Consider the following 21,484-nt stretch of genomic DNA (forward strand, 5'->3'; position numbering starts at 1 on the left):
GCAAATATACTTTTTTTAAGTATTCAATGTTAATCTATCACAATGCATCATATTCAATAAACTGATCATATGTTTTGTATATAAATCTGAATCCATAAAATAACTATTAGATATTCAAGTAAAGTATGAATCCCTCAAAACTGTACTTAACTGTACAGTACTTGAGTAAAAAATATTTGGGCACTTTACCTCATTGATATTTGATCGACATCTATTTTAAATATTGTGAATACTTTATCTCTTTAAACGCTGAGGATAGTATTGATCTGCAGAATACAGTTATCATTTAAAAACTCAAAATATCGTAGATTGAAACTACAGCTATAAACACTTTTTGTATATTTACTAAACTAATTACAAACATCTTTAAAGTAGGCTACATCTTCCAAAAATATGAAACGGTAGTACATCTCAGATTTCCTTGTCAAGGAGGACAAAATACTAACATTTCACTCGTTTATTTGGTTCACATCAGACATTTGTGATGTGATTTCTTTCTGCTGCTATTGTTCTGATGATCCCTCTGGATTTTATCACTGCCTGTTATATATTGATTATTCTCCATATGGGGCTTTTTGTTAGCACTTCTTATTTTTTTGTGAAAGTACAGTGTTGGAAGAAGTATTCAGATCCTTTCCTTAAGTAAAAGTACCAAATACTCAATTACAAGTAAAAGTCCTGCATGAAAAATCCTACTTAAGTAAAAGTAGAAATGATAAATTTGAATAAAATGGTCTTCAAAATGTCTGATGTGAGCCAAATAAACAAGTGAGATGTTGGTATTTTGTCCTCCTTCACCAGGAAATTTGAGATGTTTTACCTTTTCATATTTTTGGAACATGCTCACTGCATCTGAGAATCCCATTTTTGAAGCACAACCTCCTTCTCCAATTCATCTTTCAAAACATTTTTGCCACATTGGACATAATTATTAGTTTTGGATAGCGGAGAAACAACAGGACACGTATAAGCCTGAATAATGCTTATAAATAAATCTCCATTCATATCCTATCATAAACTGAATAACAGGAGTGTCAAATAAATGCAGGCAGCTCCATGAAGCCAGAGACAATAATACCGGAAACATAGAGGGCTTTACTTCAGAGTAAAACCAACCAGTTTAGTGTCCTTTGAGTGTTATGTAACATTTATAACAGCTACATCAGTGAAAAGAGATTCTCATTAAAGCAAGCAAAGATTATCTCAAGCTCTCTGTTACATGTATTGTGTGACTAAGCCGATCCTGTTAAAAACACTAAACTTAGACTTCTTGTGTAAGCCGAATTGGCTGAAGATGTAATATATGCTGTGAAAGCTGCAGTTAGTTAAAATATGTACAATTCACTTCATATTTCACATTAAATGGTCTTCAGTTTAAACACTCAGAAGGGAACAATATGCCACATTTCACCACGAGTCTTTTATTTGTGAAACCGTAATCCGGATGTAAGCCTTATTATTCTGCTCAACTTGACACGAGTGGTCCATTCACTCCTGTCTGGCAGACCGTCGAGGGGGGTAGACAGCATCAGCGCGAGCTCCGAGCAGCACTGAATCTCTGTCAGGAACCCTCCATAATGCATGGGGGCAAGAGAGGACTGGTGGCTCCGCAAAACACTTTTTTGGAAAATATTGTCCGGCGTTCCAGCGGTGAGTTTTTCTTTAAAAAAGAGGAAACAAGAATGAATGGATGTTGATTTGGCATGTCAGTCAAGTAACCCAGCAGGGCTTGGATGCTTAAACCTGCAGTGTTATTTCTATGTCTTTTAATGGGAGGCTGCATCAAATAACTCTATTAATCTATATATACTTTATGTTTATAACTATTTTATCAAAAGTGCTTAAAATGGAGCCTCCCTAGAGAATTTCCCAATAGATTGTTTAAAAATTTAATTAATAATAATAAATTAACATAAATAATGAGACGGCTAATGTGAAAAAAAATGCATTTTCATTCTGACATAGATGAGGTTTGCACTGATGATCCACCTACTATAAGAGAGACCTTTCAGTTGACTTTCAGGGATGTATAATGTGGTTTGTGTTAATGGTTGCTCTACTGCACTTAATGGTATTTTATCTCCTGTAGTGCCAACATCACATACATCACAGTGTATTGTTTGACTGTAATATCTTTTCAGGGAGGAATTCTGTTATTAAAAATGGGTGAAAAGTGTCTTGTGTAAGTGAGATTTGAGTGTGTGTGAAATTACAAATGCCGTGCATGTCAAAGAAAATTGCAGTAGACAAGACAAGGCAAGTGTATTTATACAGCACATTTCAACAACAAGGTGATTCAAAGTGCTTTACATAAAAACATTAAAAGCATTAAGATAAAGTGCAAAAAAAAACACATTATAAAAGGACATTTCAATACAATTAAATGTAGTTATTAAAGAGTTAAGCTAAATTAGAATAAGACAGATAAAATACAACAATAAAAGTTATAGTGCAGTGTAAGAAATTAATAATTATTTGATTTAATAAAAGGCAGCAGGAGAGTGGCAGCAGACCTGCAGTTTTCTGGGAGTTTGTTTCAGATATGTGGGTATAAAAACTGAAAGCTACTCCTCCATGTTTAGTTTTGACTCTAGGGACAGAAAGCAGACCTGTCCCAGATGACCTGAGAGGTCTGGATAACATAGCAGAGGATCAGAAATGTATTTTGACCGTAAACCATTCTGTACTTTATAAACCAACAGCAGTATTTTAAAATCAATTCTTTGACAGACAGGAAGCCAGTGTAAAGATCTGAGAACTGGAGTGATGTGATCCACTGTCTTGGTCTTAGTGAGGACTCGAGCAGCAGCGTTCTGAATCAGCTGCAGCTGTCTGATCAATTTCTTAGTTAGACCTGTAAAGACACTGTTACAATAGTCGAGTCTGCTGAAGATAAATGCATGGACAAGTTTTTCTAAATCCTGCTGAGACATAAATCCTTTAATCCTTGATGTATTCTTAAGGTGATAGTAGGCTGACTTTAGTAGAAACAAAAACAAACATGGATCAAGCATTTGTAAAGATATTGTTCACTTCAATAATATATTTTTGTGATAACAATCTGAGTCATTATTATGTGAATTTTTCCAGACTCAACCAAAACTTGCAGAGTAGATGCACAAACTCAATCCAACAATCAAGCATCTAAGTTGAAGATAAACATGCAAATGCTCTAAGTTTGACAGCTTTGATCGCGAATGTGCAGCGTAATTTGGAGAAAATTTCCTTTGACTTTGTCCCTCAAGACTGCAGCTCCTCCAGACTGCTGTACAGCTGCAGAACTTTGCAGCTTCTCATCAATTTTTAATCAACATCAAGGATGGAACATAAACATTTTATCAACTATTTCTGCCCACTGACTTGTCTAATTACTCCTGTTTACTGCTGTTTTAAATACGAATGTTTTTTTCTTTTTGTTCCAGTTATATATATTTATTATAGGGATATCAATAGCAGCAGCAGCATTTGTTTTATACTGGTTTAAATAATTGCATGAAGTAAAGATATACATATATACTGAAGATTTGGGTAAGTTCTGACACTAGTCAGCATGATTTATAGGAGGCTGTTAATGGAAAACAGCAACAAAATATCAGATTTAACTTAACATTTGCATATTGCTTCAATGGCACTGCAGCAAAAAAATCAGTCCGGTTTCAATGTCTTTGCAGTTATATAACACCAGCTGCGACGATAATGAGGATGCCTCCACTTTCACAGACAAAACTCCCAAAGGTTGATCAACAGGTGCGTTATTCCTCTGGGTTGCAGGTTTGTTGCTGGTGGTGACAGATTTTTTTTTTTCACACCATTTTATCTCAGAAACCAGTTTCCTGTTGGGAAATGCACAGATTGTGGAGTGGCCGGTTGTATACAGCAACGATGGATTCTGCAAGCTGTCTGGCTACCACAGAGCTGAGGTCATGCACAGGAGCAGCACGTGCAAGTAAGATGGTTTTTGTTGTATAATGGCCTGAATGTGAAGGTAGAGTGGGTGGTTTATATTTTAAGACACAGATGTTTTGCATCAGGAATCCTCAAGTAATTCTCAGTATCTGTATTCTCTCATGGTCACTTCTGTTGTTATTTCTAGAAAATGTGAGCAACATTCATTTAGAAAAATTAGAAGTATGTAGAATTGTTCAAAAGAAAGATGAAAGTCTGCCCACTGTAGCTCCCTTTTTCCTTTAGAGGCAGTTTAATGGGACATGCACTAGTGATGTTTCGAGCTACATGCTCTTCTTCAGACTGAAAAAGGGAGCTACAGTGTGTGGACTTTCATCTTTCTTTTGAATATTGTTTCTTTGGTCCAGCACCTGTTTAAAGTTTTTGGATGTGCACTTCTACTGTGCTTTTTGAAGTATGCAGAATTGCTCAGTCCACTTCAGTTATGTCTGTCTTTAATCATCTATCTTTGTTTCTCCATGACCATCCAACAATGACAAACTCCCTTTCACTTTCTTTCTTTCTCCTGATGAAGTTTCATGTACGGTGAGCTGACCGATAAGAAGACAATAGACAAAATCAGACAAACGTTTGACAACTATGAGTCCAATTTCTACGAGGTGCTGCTCTATGCAAAGAGTAGTAAGTGTCGTTATTAAGCCCTATGTTTTTACAAAATACATTCTCCAATGCATGATTAACAGTGACATAGTTAGTCATCTTTATTTATCACTCATTTCCTCTTTGGTTAGAACATCGTCTATTTGTGCTCTCTCACAACTTTCATGTTGACTATTTCCTGCAGGAACACCAATATGGCTTTACATGCAGGTCGCCCCGATCAGGAATGAGAATGACAAGGTGGTGCTTTTCCTCTGTACCTTCAGAGATATTACACTTTTCAAACAACCGATTGAAGATGAAGCAACTAGAGGTGAGAGAGTTCATATTCTAGACCAAGTGCTTTCAACTTGAATGTGATCAGTATTTCACCGTAGTCATGATTCTCAATGAATGTTCAAATAGCATCTGCATATGCATGAATGGATGAAACTGTTGTATTCTTTTATGTCTGGCAGTTTTATTTCTAATTTACCGAACGATATGCGGTCCTACATTGATATCAGATTCATGATTCTTGTGTGAATGTCTTTATTGAGGTGCAGCCCTTGTTCTCGCAGCTCAGTTTTACTTGATAAAAGCATGATGGTTGCAGTGTAGCCGATACATGAGCAGCTGTGACTTAACATACGTTTGTTTCCTGGTATGTAACATACAGACATCCAGGTGTTGTGTGTGCGGGTCAGTGAACACTGGTCTCGGTGGGTCTATACAGTGTCATTTCCCTGCGGATTAAGTGTGCCACTGAGACTTTTTACATCCATAAAGCAGAAACGCAGGACACTCAGACCACATGAGGATTATAACTGTATGAAAATACTGCTGCTTTGCACACACAAGCATTTTCCAGCTGACAGAGTGACACTGTAGGTGACAAAATGTGACTGGTTTTACTGCAAAAATTGAAAAACCGTCTTGTTCAGAATCTAATTGCCATGTGCACAGACTTTTATCTTTGGGTTGTTGAATCATTTTGTATTGTTACTTATATAGAGAGGAACATACTTCAGTGTTAACTGTACACAGAATTGATTAAGTTATCTAATACAGTACAAATAATGAAAATAATAAGTAAACAAAGTCTGGATTTATTGGAAAGTCTGCCACAATGATGCAGTCATGTACAATCTTATCAAACTGGATAAATTACTTTCCTGCATGGATGGTAGTTTGTCAATGCAATTGTGTCAAAGCCTCCCATCAGCACCCACCTGCCTCCTTCCTCCATTAGTAATAAATAAATAGAAATAAATAAACTCTCACTGTTTTTAATATCAGTAATATGGTCATTTTCTTTATTTTCATGAAGTAAATTAATTTTGAGCTGAATGCTGCCTTTGCAATATTGGTCAAAATCATTGGAGAATTTGTAATGCCATGTTGTGGTGTATGCCTTAATAAAAATGATCTGTCTTTTCGTTTGTGGTCAGGATGGACAAAATTTGCCAGGCTGACGCGGGCACTGACCAACAATCGCAACCTGGTGCAACAGTTAGCGCCGCTGAGCAAGACTGAGGTCACCCATAAGCCCTCCAGACTGGTTGAGGTGAGCAGCTTCCAGGTTTAAAAGAAGTGTTTTTCAGATGCTCTGTATTCACATAAAAATAGCTCAAGTTCAACCAAGAAGAACATAAGACAGTCGATCTGGAGTTTAAAAAGAGAATAATAGTTTTTCCAACCAAGCTTTACCACCTTGTGAAGAACTAATCCACCCTAAAATCCAGTAGGATGGTGAGAAAAACAGCTACAGAAACAGTTAAATGTACATTTTTTGTAATTTGTTTGTATTTTATATTAAATTTTCACTTTATTATTACAAACCCCAGCAAAAAAGAGTTTTTGTTTTTAGGGGCATTGATCTGATCAGAGACATGCCCCAGTGTTCTCAAACTGGCTAGGGAAATATAGGACATTAATAACTGTACTAGAAGTGGAAAAGGCAGGTTTAGAGAATATCATGATAACAAAAACATCTATTTCAGCACTTTTTCAGTTTGCCAGTGACTTCAGGAAAACACTGTAGATCAGCGAGTGATGATACTGTAGATACTAATCCAAAGATAAGATACAGAAATGATTTCATGACATTTCAACTGACATCCTCAATCATTAACTGGAAGAATCACTGCTCACATTTTACATAAGATTCTGTTCTCATGATGTTTATTCCTGTTCATTGTCAATGAAAAGGCTCTCCAGCTGGGATCAGACATCCTCCCTCAGTACAAGCAAGAAGCCCCTAAGACCCCTCCACACATCATCCTCCACTACTGTACCTTCAAGACCACATGGGACTGGGTCATCCTCATCCTCACCTTCTACACCGCCATCATGGTGCCCTATAACGTCTCATTTAAGACCAAGCAAAACAATTTGGCATGGTTGGTGCTGGACAGCATCGTGGACGTCATCTTTTTGATTGACATCGTGCTCAACTTCCACACTACCTTCGTGGGTCCCGCTGGAGAGGTCATTTCAGATGCGAAGCTGATACGAATGAATTACGTGAAAACGTGGTTTGTCATTGACCTGCTGTCCTGTCTGCCCTATGACATCATTAACGCCTTTGAAAATGTGGATGAGGTAAGTGATTTTCAAGACTGTTGCTTAAATTTTCTGACAATTCTTTTCATTTATCATTGATTTATTGCTAAAATGGCACAGGCATTGATACTTCACACTGCATGTAAATACTAAAACATTTCTGCTTGACTGTTTCTACGAAGGATGTCATCACATCTGCTTCTCCAGCGAGTCATGTCCGTGACGCCTCCCATTTCCATAGGAATAGCACAAGGATGGAGGACTCTGTGTTACCAGTAAGAAAAGTCATGTTTTTCTTTTAAAGCTGCTTCAAGCAATATTTTTATATTAACAGGGAATCTAATTATTAAGTGTACCTGAAAGGAATGTAGTGACACACCCGCAGAGAGTTATTCCAGCACCAAACAGCAGACAGACAAAATTACTGACTACCAGCTGAACATGGTGGAGCATTTAGCTGCCAAAGAGCCAAATATTTCCCTCAAGAGTTGGTGGAGACCAAATTAGAGTTTAAGAAAAAGCAGGAGTGTTGGATTTATATTATCAGGTGGACACAAACTCTAAATGAAATGCCAAATGCCAATGTTGCTCCATATCTGCTGGATGTCCGAATAAGCAAGTGTTTGCGGATAGGTTCCATATATATCAACATAAAAGGTGATGATAAGTCAGTGTTTCTGCTGCTAGTTAATGCATTAAATCAGCTGCAACTTCTGAGAAATGTGATACAAACAGCCCCTTATATGATTGCTGCTAGATTCAAATAAGACAACCCAGATTTTTATATTGCTAACGTCTGCAAAACTGTCACTGCTGTATGGGGCCTTTAAATAAAACAAGAACCTCATGACCTGCTCTTTCAGGTCAGACAGAGGTAATCTGACTAGTGTTTTAATTTTTTATAAAGAGTTGAAAAATGACTTTGTGTAGCCAAGTTTATGGAACAATCTCAGTCATACTCACTGAATCCATAAAGGAAAACCTTTTGAATAATCAATGCAGTTGGGCTGCAACTAATGGTCATTTTCAGTACTTAATAATCTGTTGATTATTTAATTGATTAATCATTTATTCCATAATCTCCCAAACCCAAGTTGACATATTTGAATAGCTTGTCTTGTCCAGCAGACAGCCCAAAACCCAAAGATACTCATAGAGGACAAAGAAAGCTAGCAAATATTTCACATTTTTAAAAGTTGATCTTTTGACATTTTTGTTGCTTATATTGTTAATCGATTTTTAAAGCAGTTGCAGATTAATCTTTGACTAATTGTTTCACCTCTCCACTACAGTATGTCTTGCTCACCTCCTCCACCTGTCTTTGCTCTGTAGGGTCTCAGCAGCCTCTTCAGCTCCCTAAAAGTCATCCGCCTGCTCCGTTTAGGCCGAGTGGCCCGGAAATTGGACCACTACCTGGAGTACGGGGCAGCCGTCCTGGTTCTGCTGGTGTGTGTCTTCGGCCTCGTGGCCCACTGGCTGGCCTGCATCTGGTACAGCATCGGGGACTATGAGGTCATCGACGAGACCACAAATACCATCAAGACAGACAGTTGGCTCTACCAGTTGGCCCTGAGTATTGGTACTCCTTACCGCTACAACACCAGTGGTACCGGCCAGTGGGAGGGCGGCCCAAACAAAGACACGCTGTACATTTCCTCTCTTTACTTCACCATGACGAGTCTCACCACCATCGGGTTTGGCAACATTGCTCCGACCACAGATGGTGAAAAGATTTTCTCCGTTGCTATGATGATGGTGGGCTGTAAGTTACTTTCCACCATTTTGTATTAAATACTCCAAAGGTTTAATAAGATCTACAAAAAGTATTTCAAGATTTCCTTACATCAAAAATATTCAGCTTTTCATTTTCTCCAGCTGAAGTGAAACAAATCTATTGGGTCTGATATTACACAACAAATATTATCATTACCTTTCTTGATATGATTGATGGTCAATGGACACAATAATCCAATACAGATACACACGAGCTATCTTTATCGCAGACACAGACACATACAAACATCTTGTAATAAGCACAAGGCCTCCAGTCTTTCCTATGTTCTCCTGAGCCTGTGAGCGATCAAACCTAAATTTATCAGCTGGCAGAGGACAGTTTGTCAAGTGAAATTCAAGTGAAATTATTTTCAAGACAGCTTAAGTCAAAGCGACCACTGTTTTTCTTCCTTGGTGAACATGCAGAACAAGCTTGACAGTGCAAACCCATTGGATTAGAGGACAAAGGCACATCAGCTCCACTGTTGTTTCAGCGGCATATGAAGACATTATGTAGGGTCCAAAACATTGATTCATGACATTAACAAAGAAAAGTTTGCATTAGAAGTACCACAATAGATGTCCCTTTTCCCTGAGTGACACTAATTTCTAGTGGCATATGTCACTTACTATATAAATAGCATGTCACTCATGTTCGTCTGACAGATACTGACAGATACTGCTTCCCACACATTTGGATACTGGTATCTTTGTGGCTAGTGGCATTAATTTTAAACCATGGATGTATTATAGGAACCGGACACCGGACTCAAGGATGGCGATCATTCACTTGAATGAAAATTGCTCGCCTGGCACATAGGCCCAGAAAGATTTCTAGCTTCCACGTTTGCGTCTGCATTGTGCGGTCCACTGAATACGCACATTAGTGTTCAACTTTACACTGTGAGGTCACAAACTTTAAAATTGCTTTTCAAGGCTCTGGGAAAGTTTTACAACTATAAAACCTTCATGGATTAAAAATTCATAAAAGAATGAGTCAGAACTGTGCTTGTTTGCAGTTTAAGGTGTCCTGTCAACAGTTTTGTAGACGTCTCTTATAATATTGGTGTATGGGGAAAAATCTTTGGGGTCGAAGGCGAGTTTTTTGCTGCATTACTTTAAGTGTCCACTGGGGAAACTTGGCAGCAAGGCTGAGTGGTTGCACTGTATCCATGTCTCTAAATACATCCATGATTTAAACCACTAGCATGTTACACATTTAACACTGTAGTCAAGTAAACTAAGCAATTACCAACTTCATAAAAAATAATTCAATATACACATAAGATAGAATTTAACTGTTTATTGGTTTTGTCACTCAAGCTTTGTCTGAGCTATACAGTATGTTATATATAATATATAATAGCTTTTCCAGCTAGCTAGCTGCCACAGACTGACAGTGTAGCAGTGACAGCTGACTGCTAGGAATGGTTATTATCTGCCAGTAAAGTGAGATAAACTACCAGTTTCAAACAGCAGTTGCAGGTGGACGGTGGAGCAGTAACATGTCATTGATAAGTGGAATATTTCAGTTGTGTACTAATAGCCATCACTCCAAAAGAAGCCCCCTGTACACCAAATGAGGCATGTTTTCACTTCATTCACGCATTAATTCATTCATGCCAGTAGAGACTTGCAGGAGCCGAAACAATCTGGATGCATTTACTTGCATGCTAGACATGATAATGTGCTCCGTAGCCCTGCTGGCTCTCTAACAGCTGCATATGGTGTAATTGTTGTACAGGTCCAGGAAGATCTTCACAGATATGAAGTCAAATTTAAATTTAGTATGATCAACAAATAGCTTACAGATACGTGTTCAGTGTAGCAGAGATCAACATTGTTGTATGTTAATTTAGATCATTTTACTTTGACTTGATGTTGCTTATGTGCATTTTTATAATAATCAATAAAATACACAAACACACAAAGCAGCATATACAAATTAATGTAGGCGATATACATTTTTGATTGTGTTAAATTAAAAACACAACTACAATAAAGCAGAGTAATTCAGCACTTTGAGCTGCAGATACTGTATGAAAGCTGAAGTAACAGTATGTTTCCGTTGGTACAGACAAGAGAAATTTGAGGTTCAGCATGTTTTCTGTGCTTTTCTCTCCTTCTTGCATGGCCTTTGTTGCAGCATGCAGGAAACTGCCAGGGCAGCAGGGACAGTCCCTCCCTCATTTTAGATTTACATTATACAAGGAAGTATCAGGTTTAGATTATAAAGTAGGGCTGAGGTAGAATCCATGTACTATATCTCCCAGTCTTTCAACCTAAATGTAGATTTTCCTTCTCATCAGCAACTCTGCACATAAATTTGTGCTATTATGATACAAATGTGCCTGATTTAGCCAAATAGTTAATGTAGATTTTTTTTTTTCATTCTTAAATCTCAGAGAGAATTTTTTTATACATACATATTTCTTTACTCTTGACAGTAGATATTAGGTAACCTAGAGATAACATTTTGTACTCTTGACTCTGGTCATGTACAGTACTAATTCACATTTAGCTGCAGTCACGGTGCTCGAGTTTAGGACTCAGCTTTGTCGATAATAAAAAGTGACATCTTCAGCGCCCATCACAGCCTGCTCTATGAGGCTCGGACTGGAGGTTGGTCATCACTACCCGCTAACAAAAGAGCATTGCTTTTATGTTCATTCATAAAGCTCCTTGTCATTTTTATTATGCTTTAAATACTAGAACTAAAGGATCAAATTTCTTTGTATTTCATAATTTACTTTATTGCTCATTGCCCTGATACTTTCTCCAAAACATTAGGGACATAAAGCTGTTTTAATGGAGACAACTGAACAAGGTGAATCCAGGTAAAAGCTAGTAACCCTTATTGAATCCCCTTTCAAACGTAGGACTGCAGTGGGGTTTTTTTACATTCAGACCATGACGTAAAACTGTAAATTAGATTAAGCTTGTTATGTCGATTCTTGTGTAACTTGAACTTAGCAGTGATGCAGTTTTGTGGACCTCAGTGTGTTGTGTAACACTACTACGTCTTATAACCACTGTATACCCTGCCTTAATAGTTCTTTAAGATCATATTTCTAACTTAACATTAATATGAACATTAAACACACTATTGCAAATATTTCATTCACAAAAATGAGTTCATCCACTTCAAAGATGACTGCTTTTATAATGTGAAGTTATTGTATCTAAACCAATAGGTCGCATCCACCTCATTTGAATTATTTTGAACCTCTTCACAGAAATAGAAATTGCTATTTTTATACTGCTGCCTGTATTATTTCCATCACCCACTTCAGTTACAGTAATAGCTTCACCTTTAGTGTCACTGCTTCCACTGTCAGCCTTTGCTTACAATTCCTCCGTCACGACTCGCCTTCGTGTCCTAACCTTTGGCCCACTCCTCTAAAACAGCATGTAAAGTGATGCAATAAAAACTGCGAGGAAAACACAAACTGACTGCCGTGCTACAACATTTGTACTTCCGAAAGTAAACACCCATTACTCTGGTGGTGTTTCGATCACGAAGATCACTCAGTCACACTGAGGCGTCGGATTCAATTACGGCCAATAAATCTCCTGCTACAGATATACTAATTATGTGAGAGGAGAGAGGAGAGGAAGGAAGGGAGAGTTTGCCTGAAGGCTCCAGTGTAGTAAACGGACAATGAGCCATCACGTTAGATATGTATCCTAACCTCTGCGATCCTGCCGTGGCGACTGGAGACGACTCTTTCCCCTTGAGTGGGTAAAACCTCACGATAAGAGATCCTGACTGACTCTTTGAGGTCACTGCAGCGCTGCAGCACAGGACCCTCCGAGGAAATGTGCATTAGCTATGAATTATATTATACAGGCTCAATCCACCACTCGCTGTGTGCGTACGTGTGTTCACTTTTTAATGTTAACCATATTGTCAACCATACTGAATTATACCGCATATTATAGAATACATGTACAGTAGAGATGCACTGATAGTGATACTATATATCGGATATCAGTCTGATAGTGACTCAAATAGCTGGATCTGGTATTGGATACCATTATTTTAATAAATAACAACTCAGTAAATGTATATCTATGTATTTATTTGTTACATTTTGTTTTACAAAGTTAGGAAACAATGTTTAAGTCAAGCCTGATGTTGCCTCACACATAAAAGAATGATCCCAGTCTCTTCCACACATGAAGCATACAGCTTATTAATTAACAATGGTATCGGATCAGTACTCGGTAACGGCTGATACCCAAAGCCCAAATATCAGTATCAGTACTGAAAAAGCCAGATCAGTGCATCTCTGATGTACAGTGAAGTAAGTTACCCAACAAAATCCCATTATTTGCACTGAAATGTGCAGCTGGTTTTGTAAAATGAAAGCCATTGGTGAAATATTGTTTACTTTATTATTCTCTTCCTGCATTTTATCACATGAACGCCAACTTCTCACACATTTCCAAGATTTTTTCTCCCCTTTTACAATAAAACAGAATTTTTTGTACCGTAACGTTCCATTAAATTACCCATTAATGACGATCGGTTAAGGTACTAACAGGATTTTAAAGAGGTAATTAATGGATACATTTAAGTCTTGCAATATATAACAGTATGTATTGACATATATCCTTTGTTTTATACTTAAAATGTGCCTTCATTTTTCAATTAAGGTGAATGTTCTGGGATGGTTTTATGTGTTTTGTTCCATTTAAAAAGGATTTTTACTCCTTAATAAACCCTCAAACTGTCCATATAATCCATTAAAACACCTCAATATGTTACAATCCTTTCCATTAATTATTGCCATGTAAAAAAAAAGCTACAAGGTAAGTGGTACATGTAATGTTATTTGTTCAATTTTAAGGGTATTTTACCAAATGTGAGGTGTAAATACCTGAACACTGTTTGAAATGAATCCCATAAATATTGTTTATTTTCCTAAAAGCGTTTCAGACCTTCATGTAAACTAAAATTCTAATAATCCCGAATGATTTGCTAGAATAAAACATGTCATGTGATGCCATCTGATGTTGAATAAATCAGCAACCTGCATGTTTGTAAGGCAGCCTGCGTGACTTTGCTCTACGTGTTTTGTTTCAGCGCTGCTCTATGCCACCATCTTTGGAAATGTCACCACCATCTTCCAGCAGATGTACACCAACACAAACCGCTACCATGAGATGCTCAACAACGTGCGCGACTTCCTCAAGCTTTATCAGGTTCCCAAAGGTCTGAGTGAGAGAGTCATGGACTTCATTGTCTCCACCTGGGCCATGTCTAAGGGCATCGACACAGATAAGGTATTATTATTATTACAGTATTAGTAGTAGTTTATAATGTCCAAGTCTTGGTAACAAGCTCTAAAATGATAATGATCCGGATGTATATATCTGATAATACATTAGGAGCAATGCACTTAATATAGCCTCAGTAATTTATTAAGGGAAATTGCATATAGTTTATTGTTGTTATATAATTTTGATATATACAGTTATATACAGAGGTTTGTAGTGCACATATGTGCTTCATGTGTAAAAGTCCAAAGTTGAACTGATTGAGGACTGACAGCGGTGTCGCTGACTGTTAAAAAGGAAGAATGCTATCATTTTTAACACTATCATAAAAATATATGGGCATTGCTGACAGGCAATTTGAACAAGAACGAGCCTCAAAGGTCACAACAGAAGACGGAGTACACTCGTTGACTCTCAAGGGTTCATTGAAACTTTGCTTTAGGGGTATTTTAGTGGTATTTTTATAAATGCCTGCCTGTGTGGTTGGAAATAAATGGAAAAACTCTTGCTTTTGAATATCAAAAGTTCTGCAGTAAAGTGTAATTGTTGCGTAGTTAAAGCATTGCACTTTCATAAAGTTGAGAAACTCACAAGAGACAGATTTAAAAAACTAAAAAAACTAAAAGACAAATGGTCAAAGTTAAAGCAGCAGAAGTCGAGACATCCTGACTTTAATCCCTAGTATGAGTAAAGCTCCAAAACCTGTTACTACAATTCCCATAATGCAACTCAGTAGCATCTTTTGTTCAACCTTCCCTGTTAACTGTAAATGCCCATGTATGTCAAACTTCTTCCCCAAGTTTGTAGTGCACACTTTCTGTTATAAATTTGTCTCAATCATCAGGGTCATTTTAAGACATTATACACATTTCCACAGAGTTTTACTCTTTATGACAAGTAAACTGTGTAAAATTGGTGGAGCACCCCTTTAATGTCGTAAACCTGCACAGTTTTTTAATGACACTCTCACCATCTCTCTCAGGTTCTCTCAATTTGTCCCAAAGACATGCGAGCAGACATCTGCGTCCACCTGAACAGACAAGTGTTCAACGACCACCCAGCGTTTCGTCTGGCCAGTGACGGCTGCTTGCGCTCTCTAGCTGTGGAGTTTCAGACCACACACTGTGCACCTGGAGACCTAATCTTCCATATCGGCGAGAGCGTCGACACCCTCTGCTTTGTAGTCTCTGGTTCACTTGAAGTCATCCAGGATGATGAGGTCATTGCAATACTAGGTAATCCGACGCAATACTATGAAATAGACTGTGCCAAGTTTTATCAAGGCACATGTTGGTGCAGATAAAACTGGAGCAAAGGTTGTGATTAGTCAAATCAAGTAGATATCTTTCAACATTACAGTCTTTTTAGTGCCAAAGTCCCTCTTTTTGTTACTGTACTTCCACTGCAGCTCAACAGGGCAACACAAAGAGGGAAGTTGATGCTACAAAGACTGTAAATGTGACAGATATCCACTTGATATGACTAACTCAGACTGCTGAAGGCTCATATAAGCTTCTGATAAACTTTTAAATGCATTTTTGCACAAAATGACTGTGTGGACACACTGTGGATTTTTGCCTCCATCACTTACATTGAAAGCAGATTTGAAGGAGATATTTAATAGCCAGTATGAACAAGAGGATGATTACAGTGAGGAAAATCTCTTTTTGTGTTTATATGGGCACCTAACTGTTGTTTTAAGACAAAATTGTGAACCTCTCCTTTAACTGTATCATGATGATACTCACTACCAATGAGTACCACTTTTATTCCTGTTATTTGTCTTTTTCACAGAAAGACTTTTGTACAGTTTGCTGTTTTTCCACACATTCTGAGCTCCCATTAAAAAGGAAATTGTACTTTTATCTGTGATGTTTAGGTCAAAGACACTTAGATCAATGTCTTGCACCGTGCAGGTAAAGGTGACGTGTTTGGAGACGTGTTCTGGAAAGAGACCACGCTGGCCCGTGCTTGTGCAAATGTCCGCGCCCTGACTTACTGCGATCTGCATGTCATCAGGAGAGAAGCTCTGATGAGGGTGCTGGACTTTTACACAGCATTCGCCAACTCATTTTCCCGCAACCTCATCCTCACCTGCAATCTACGAAAACGGGTAAAAATCACTCTTAACGCTCTTAAAATTACACTTGTTTTTCTGTCTCTCATTTTCATGTCTGATCTCAGTGAAACAGGTTTAAACAAGGCAACTAAACAGTGTAGTTTTTTATTGTTATTTATTAATACTCATGCTGTGCAGTCAGACTTTGTTCAAACGCAGAACTTAAAGTTTCCAAAAAAAACATGTTTTAGGTTGAGTTTGGAAATATGCATAAAATGATGCGTTAGACATCTAGAATATTTTGTTTTGATGAACTGTAACAACCTTAAAGCTACTTAAGGCAAAACAAGAGGGAACAAATGAATGTTAAAGGTTTAAAAAAAAGCCTTATCTCAGTTATATCAGTGTTCTTCACTCATAAATCGTTACATATAATGTGAAAATTGCATAAAATAATTACACATGCACATTGTTTCCAAACTTTCAGCAGCTTGTTCGCTAACATTTCAGCGGGCAATTAAAAATAATTATCCAAACAAGGACTAATTAATATTTGATAGAGCTTCTCCAGGCAATATAATATAAATCCCATTAAGGCACTGAGATTTATTGCTTTACAGCCTTGAGACTAAGTTGCTTTTATGTCTCTGTAATGTTATCCTATGGGATCATTGTTACATAAATAAATAAATCTTAATGGATATTCCCTTTAAAGTCACTCTGGTACGTGAGGCTTGTTGAGGTTTTTGTTCTGTAGTGGCTTATGTGAAATAATTCAGATGTTGATTTTGAACATTACACATGATCAAATATGCACGTTCATGAAGCACGTATAAACAAACTTACATTTACTTAATATGATTTGTTTATCAATTCTTTACAAGTTAAAAACACAGAATCCTACTAAAACAGTGTTTACCAAAGGATGCTGATTCATAATAATGTTTTACTACATCTCTGACTTTTCTAGGTTGTGGCACTGCTCCTTTAGAAGAGGTCTTATGTAATCATATATACTGAATTCACACAACATCAGTGAAGCAGCGCTAAATCGGAACAGTTTCAAAGCAAATTGTGTCTACGCGATGAAAGATTTATGGCTTTCACTTAAAATGTATTCAATGAAAATAAAGCCATCCATTATTAATATGAGCAGCATTTAGAAACCCTTCATGCCTGCATCTCCACCCCCTTAACTGTGAAGCAGGTTCGACACACTGATTATAGATTGCTGCAACATAGATTGTTATATTAGATTTTATGTTTATCTTTATGTTTTGCCTATAAATCTACAAATAAATACATTTTCATAGGAGAATCTTTTGTTTTCATACAGCCGGGTTTTGATGATTTACTTTCTGGTTTCAGTGTGTGTTTGCTTTGTGCAGCTTTATGATTACATGCATTTCCTCTTGACCATAAAAGTGCCCTAGAGCTTGAGGTGATGTCCAAGAACAAGGTAAGACAAGATATAAGATAAGATAAGAAGTTAATCAGTTAGAGATAAGTAAAGCCTTGAAAAAACTTTGCCTTAAACTTAAATCTCCAGTGGTTTCTAAGGACTCGTAACATACGGGATTTAATCATCACAAGGAATGTCAGAAGATCTGAAGCAATGCTTTTGAGTTGTGAGAAAAAACACTGTTGCTATGAAAGTTCATCATAAATTTGGGTTGCATATGCTTTAATATGTGATATTTTGGTGAACATTTGGACACTTAGAGCTGCTCACACTGCAGGTTATTGGATTGATAGATACTGCCAGAATGTCTTCAACAACATAGAATAACAATGTTTGCAACAACCAAGTGAAACATCAAAGTATCAACTTTTTCCCTCCTTTGTCTTCTGAGGGGATTCAGAAACCTTTAGGGCCTAGATATCGCTCAGTTATTGCATTATCGCTCCGTTAACAGTTTCCCTTGTGCATTGCTGCTCTCAAGTCTTTAATATTTCAACATACATAGCAGCTCCAGATGGCTATCCATGCTTTAAAGCTGCATTATATATTTACATTGTTTCATCGAAGTGGAGCACAATGTGCAGTAAGTCTCCTATGTAATTTAAATGTTGCTTTAGTGAGTATGCCCCACATCGCTGTCCTCATGCACAGATCATCCCTCTTGCAGATAGTCTTCAGAAAGATTGCTGACATGAAGAGGGAGCAGGAGCGCCAGAGAAACGAGGTGACTCTCTCCATTCCTGAAGACCACCCGGTTCGCAAGCTGTTCCAGAGGTTCAGGCAGCAGAGAGACGGTCAAACACCAGAAGAATCTTACTTCGATCATAGCTTTGTGCAGGTGGAACCGCAGCACCACCAACGCACGGACTCAAACTCTTACACGCAATGTCAGACTCTATCTCCTCAGCAGCAGGAGTACAGCTCCACAGTGCAGAATAATGCACCCTGTACAGGAGGGGGAGGTGCAGCCAGTGAATGTAGCATGGCCGTCCCTCTGCAGGACTCACAAGTTTTTATCCATACTGAAAAGTCAGAGCAAAGCTGTGCACAAGAGGTCGAGGAGTCTAGATTAAGGCCTTGTGCAGAGAATCAGATGTGTCAGAGGGTCAACAGCCCTGTGCAGAGGAGTGGTGCAGGTGGAGAGGGAGCTGGAGGTGGCGCCACCAGCCGGGGAGGCGCTCGAGGCTGGGCAAAGTTTAGAAAAGGCACCTCTGTTGCACCACCGCCTCCTGCTGTTGAGCAGGAAAAGCAGCCGCAGAAGCCGGAGGACTGGCCTAAAGGATCACAGTCCTCAGAACAATTAGCAGCTGCTAACAAGAACCAGGACTCAGAGGAAAGCGGAGAGACGGGGAGCACAGAGGGCAGCAAGAGTGCAGGAGAAGCAGGTGACGAAACAAGCGCCCTGCACAAAACAGACTCCTGCGACAGTGGAATTACAAAGAGCGATCTGCGTATCGACCGAGCCGGAGATTCAAGAAGCTCCTTTGAGCGAAGCCCGATGGAAAAAAGCCCAATGGAGAGAAATCCATTCGAGCACAGTCTCGGGGTTGACAGCGAGGTCTCCCTCAAACACACTTTTGTGCAGCCAGTGTCGGAACAAGCTCTCCTTCAAGCGACGCTGCATGAAGCCAAACTGGAGCTGAAGGCGGACATTCAGATACTGAGTGGCCGACTGTCGGTCCTCGAGTCTCATGTGAGCGAGATCCTCAGGTTGCTGTCTTTAAAAAGAAGACTCTCGCTGCCGCCGACTTCGTCCCCAAAGGCAAGAGTCAGGAGTCAAGACTCTGCTTCGAGGCCTGTCACACCAAAAACAGATGATGGACCCTTTTGAATCCACTAAATAGAAAAAAACAGTTTGCATGTCCTGCTGGCATGCCAAAGAAATGTCTTGCATTAAAGGTGCAATGTGTAGAATTTAGTGGCATCTAGTGGAACGAAATGGAATATAATATTAATAAGTATGTTTTAATTAGCTTATAATCACCTGAAAATAAGAGTTGTTGTGTTTCCATTATCTTAGAATGAGCCGTTTATATCTACAGAGGGAGCGGATCCTCCTCCACGCAGCCACCGTAGGTTTTCCTACACGCTTGGAAGGGGTGGGTGATGGGAGGGGTCTTCAGTTTGTTGCAATCTCCAGTTTGACCATTAGAGGCCACTAAATCCTTCACACTGGTCCTTTAAAAACTTGGCTGCATGTAGAAATCCCTTTCATAGTAGCACCACAAAAACCCAGGGATTTTTCTAATAGTCTTCAACTTTTGAGGCACTTTTACATTTGAGAATGCCAAGAAGGAACAGGAACTGTTACTGAACTAATTATTATAAGGAAATTTTACAAACATCATAAAACAACATAGAGCCACGTATCTAATGTGTGATGAAGGCTTTTGATGAATCATGTTAGCCTGATGAGACTCTCAGTGAAAATACAGAAGAGCTGAGGTACATTTCTATATACTTTTTGAGTTTAAGTCTTTTTGAACAATCTTTGTCACAGTCATTTCTTTGATCTTCTTTGAGTTTTACTCTGGATGTTTACAGTTTTAAGGGTAATCATGGAGGTTCACCTGCAATAACTATATTCATCCATTTATACAACTTTTGCTGCTCTCGTTTTGTCCTAAACAAAGAAGGAGCAACTCAGACTATTTTGGACACACTGGAGCTAAGTGGACTTGTTAGCAGCTGCTAATTCACTTTCTACGTACACTATTTGTATTTTAAACTATCTCTCTATATCATTTGAAACTCTATTTTTTAAGTTGTTGTCCGCCCTCACTGAAGAAATCAGTTGTCAGGTAATTAAATGTGTGCCTTACATTATGAAAGCCTCATTTAGAGTTGTTTTGATGAGGCGGCATCAACTCTTTATGCTTGTTAAACCAATGTTTTATAATGTAAATGTTAAACCTGTTGGTGTTTTTTTTTCTGTCACTGCACCTCACCATGCATTCCCTTTATGAACTGTTTAAACTGTTTGTTCCAGTGCGCATGTAAAATAGGAACATGAATGCAATCATTTTAATGATTTTTATTATGTTATTTATCAGCAACTCCCTTTACTTCATCATATCAGCATCTCCCTTTAACAATATGAGACTATTTCAACCTCAACTTTTTACAACTTGACAATAATTCAATGCAGCAAACTTTCTTCTTGTATATTTGCTTCTTGCTCAGGTATATTTTGTTCTGATATTGAATTTCTGACTTTATTTCAGTACATGTAATTCTATATTTGTCTATTGTAAGTTTAAATAGATTATGTATATCAGGTTGATATCAGGATCACAATAGATTTTAAAAGATAGATTACTTCACATTGCTATGCAAATCTGAACAAACTTGCACTCTGTGATGCAAATATTTATATTTGATTATATACTTTAGTTGAAGATGATGAACAAACAGTGTAGGAACAGTTTTATTGATGATGTTGTTTCCCAATTTTTCTGTGTGGCTGCGAATCATCTCTGTATGAACTGTAAGGCCGTAAGCATGTGACTGTTAGCTGATTCCATACATCAATTTTATACATATGTATAAATGACCTTGCATGCATCCAGAGAACCTGTTAACAGTGAGATGAATAATGAAAAATGATGCCTGCTAACCAACTGTTGTTCAGTTTCCTCTGTTAACACAAAAGTCAGTCTTCAGCAGGAAGATTATGGTCTTAAGACTAAAAAAAGACTTGAAAACTGCAGCTTGCAGACATGGTTTGATCTACCACCTGTATGTTTTTGTTGATCCAGGTGAGTCACAGTAATATTTATGAACATGGAGCAGTTGTT

General features: G+C 38.1%; 1 protein-coding gene across 3 annotated transcripts; it reads left to right on the plus strand.

The window, feature by feature from the left end:
- The first annotated feature begins 806 nt into the window (after positions 1 to 806).
- Positions 807 to 19,642, plus strand: LOC121882944 (potassium voltage-gated channel subfamily H member 5-like). 3 transcript variants are annotated; one of them, XM_042391488.1, is made up of 12 exons: positions 807 to 1,650; positions 3,823 to 3,946; positions 4,481 to 4,587; positions 4,751 to 4,879; positions 5,997 to 6,112; positions 6,757 to 7,149; positions 7,293 to 7,385; positions 8,443 to 8,872; positions 13,973 to 14,172; positions 15,149 to 15,401; positions 16,083 to 16,279; positions 18,355 to 19,642. In XM_042391488.1, exons 1-12 carry the CDS (start codon positions 1,578 to 1,580, stop codon positions 19,516 to 19,518), a joined length of 3,279 nt encoding a protein of 1,092 aa, XP_042247422.1. In that variant the 5' UTR covers positions 807 to 1,577; the 3' UTR covers positions 19,519 to 19,642. The 3 variants fall into 3 exon arrangements, with proteins under 3 accessions (XP_042247422.1, XP_042247420.1, XP_042247421.1); XM_042391486.1 differs by lacking the exon at positions 807 to 1,650 and adding an exon at positions 3,433 to 3,747; XM_042391487.1 differs by lacking the exon at positions 807 to 1,650 and having other exon boundaries at positions 3,754 to 3,946.
- The last annotated feature ends 1,842 nt before the right edge of the window (positions 19,643 to 21,484 follow it).

The sequence above is a fragment of the Thunnus maccoyii genome, chromosome 17, assembly GCF_910596095.1.
Source record: "Thunnus maccoyii chromosome 17, fThuMac1.1, whole genome shotgun sequence".
NCBI classification, from domain to species: domain Eukaryota; kingdom Metazoa; phylum Chordata; class Actinopteri; order Scombriformes; family Scombridae; genus Thunnus; species Thunnus maccoyii.

What these genes read in the sequence shown, in the direction of transcription:
- LOC121882944 (XM_042391488.1), top strand. Translation starts at nt 1,578, where the DNA reads ATGCATGGGGGCAAGAGAGGACTGGTGGCTCCGCAAAACACTTTTTTG. An exon ending in AGCCCTCCAGACTGGTTGAG is followed by an intron (nt 6,113 to 6,756) that starts GTGAGCAGCTTC and finishes GTCAATGAAAAG; the next exon opens with GCTCTCCAGCTGGGATCAGA. An exon ending in TGAGGTCATTGCAATACTAG is followed by an intron (nt 15,402 to 16,082) that starts GTAATCCGACGC and finishes TGCACCGTGCAG; the next exon opens with GTAAAGGTGACGTGTTTGGA.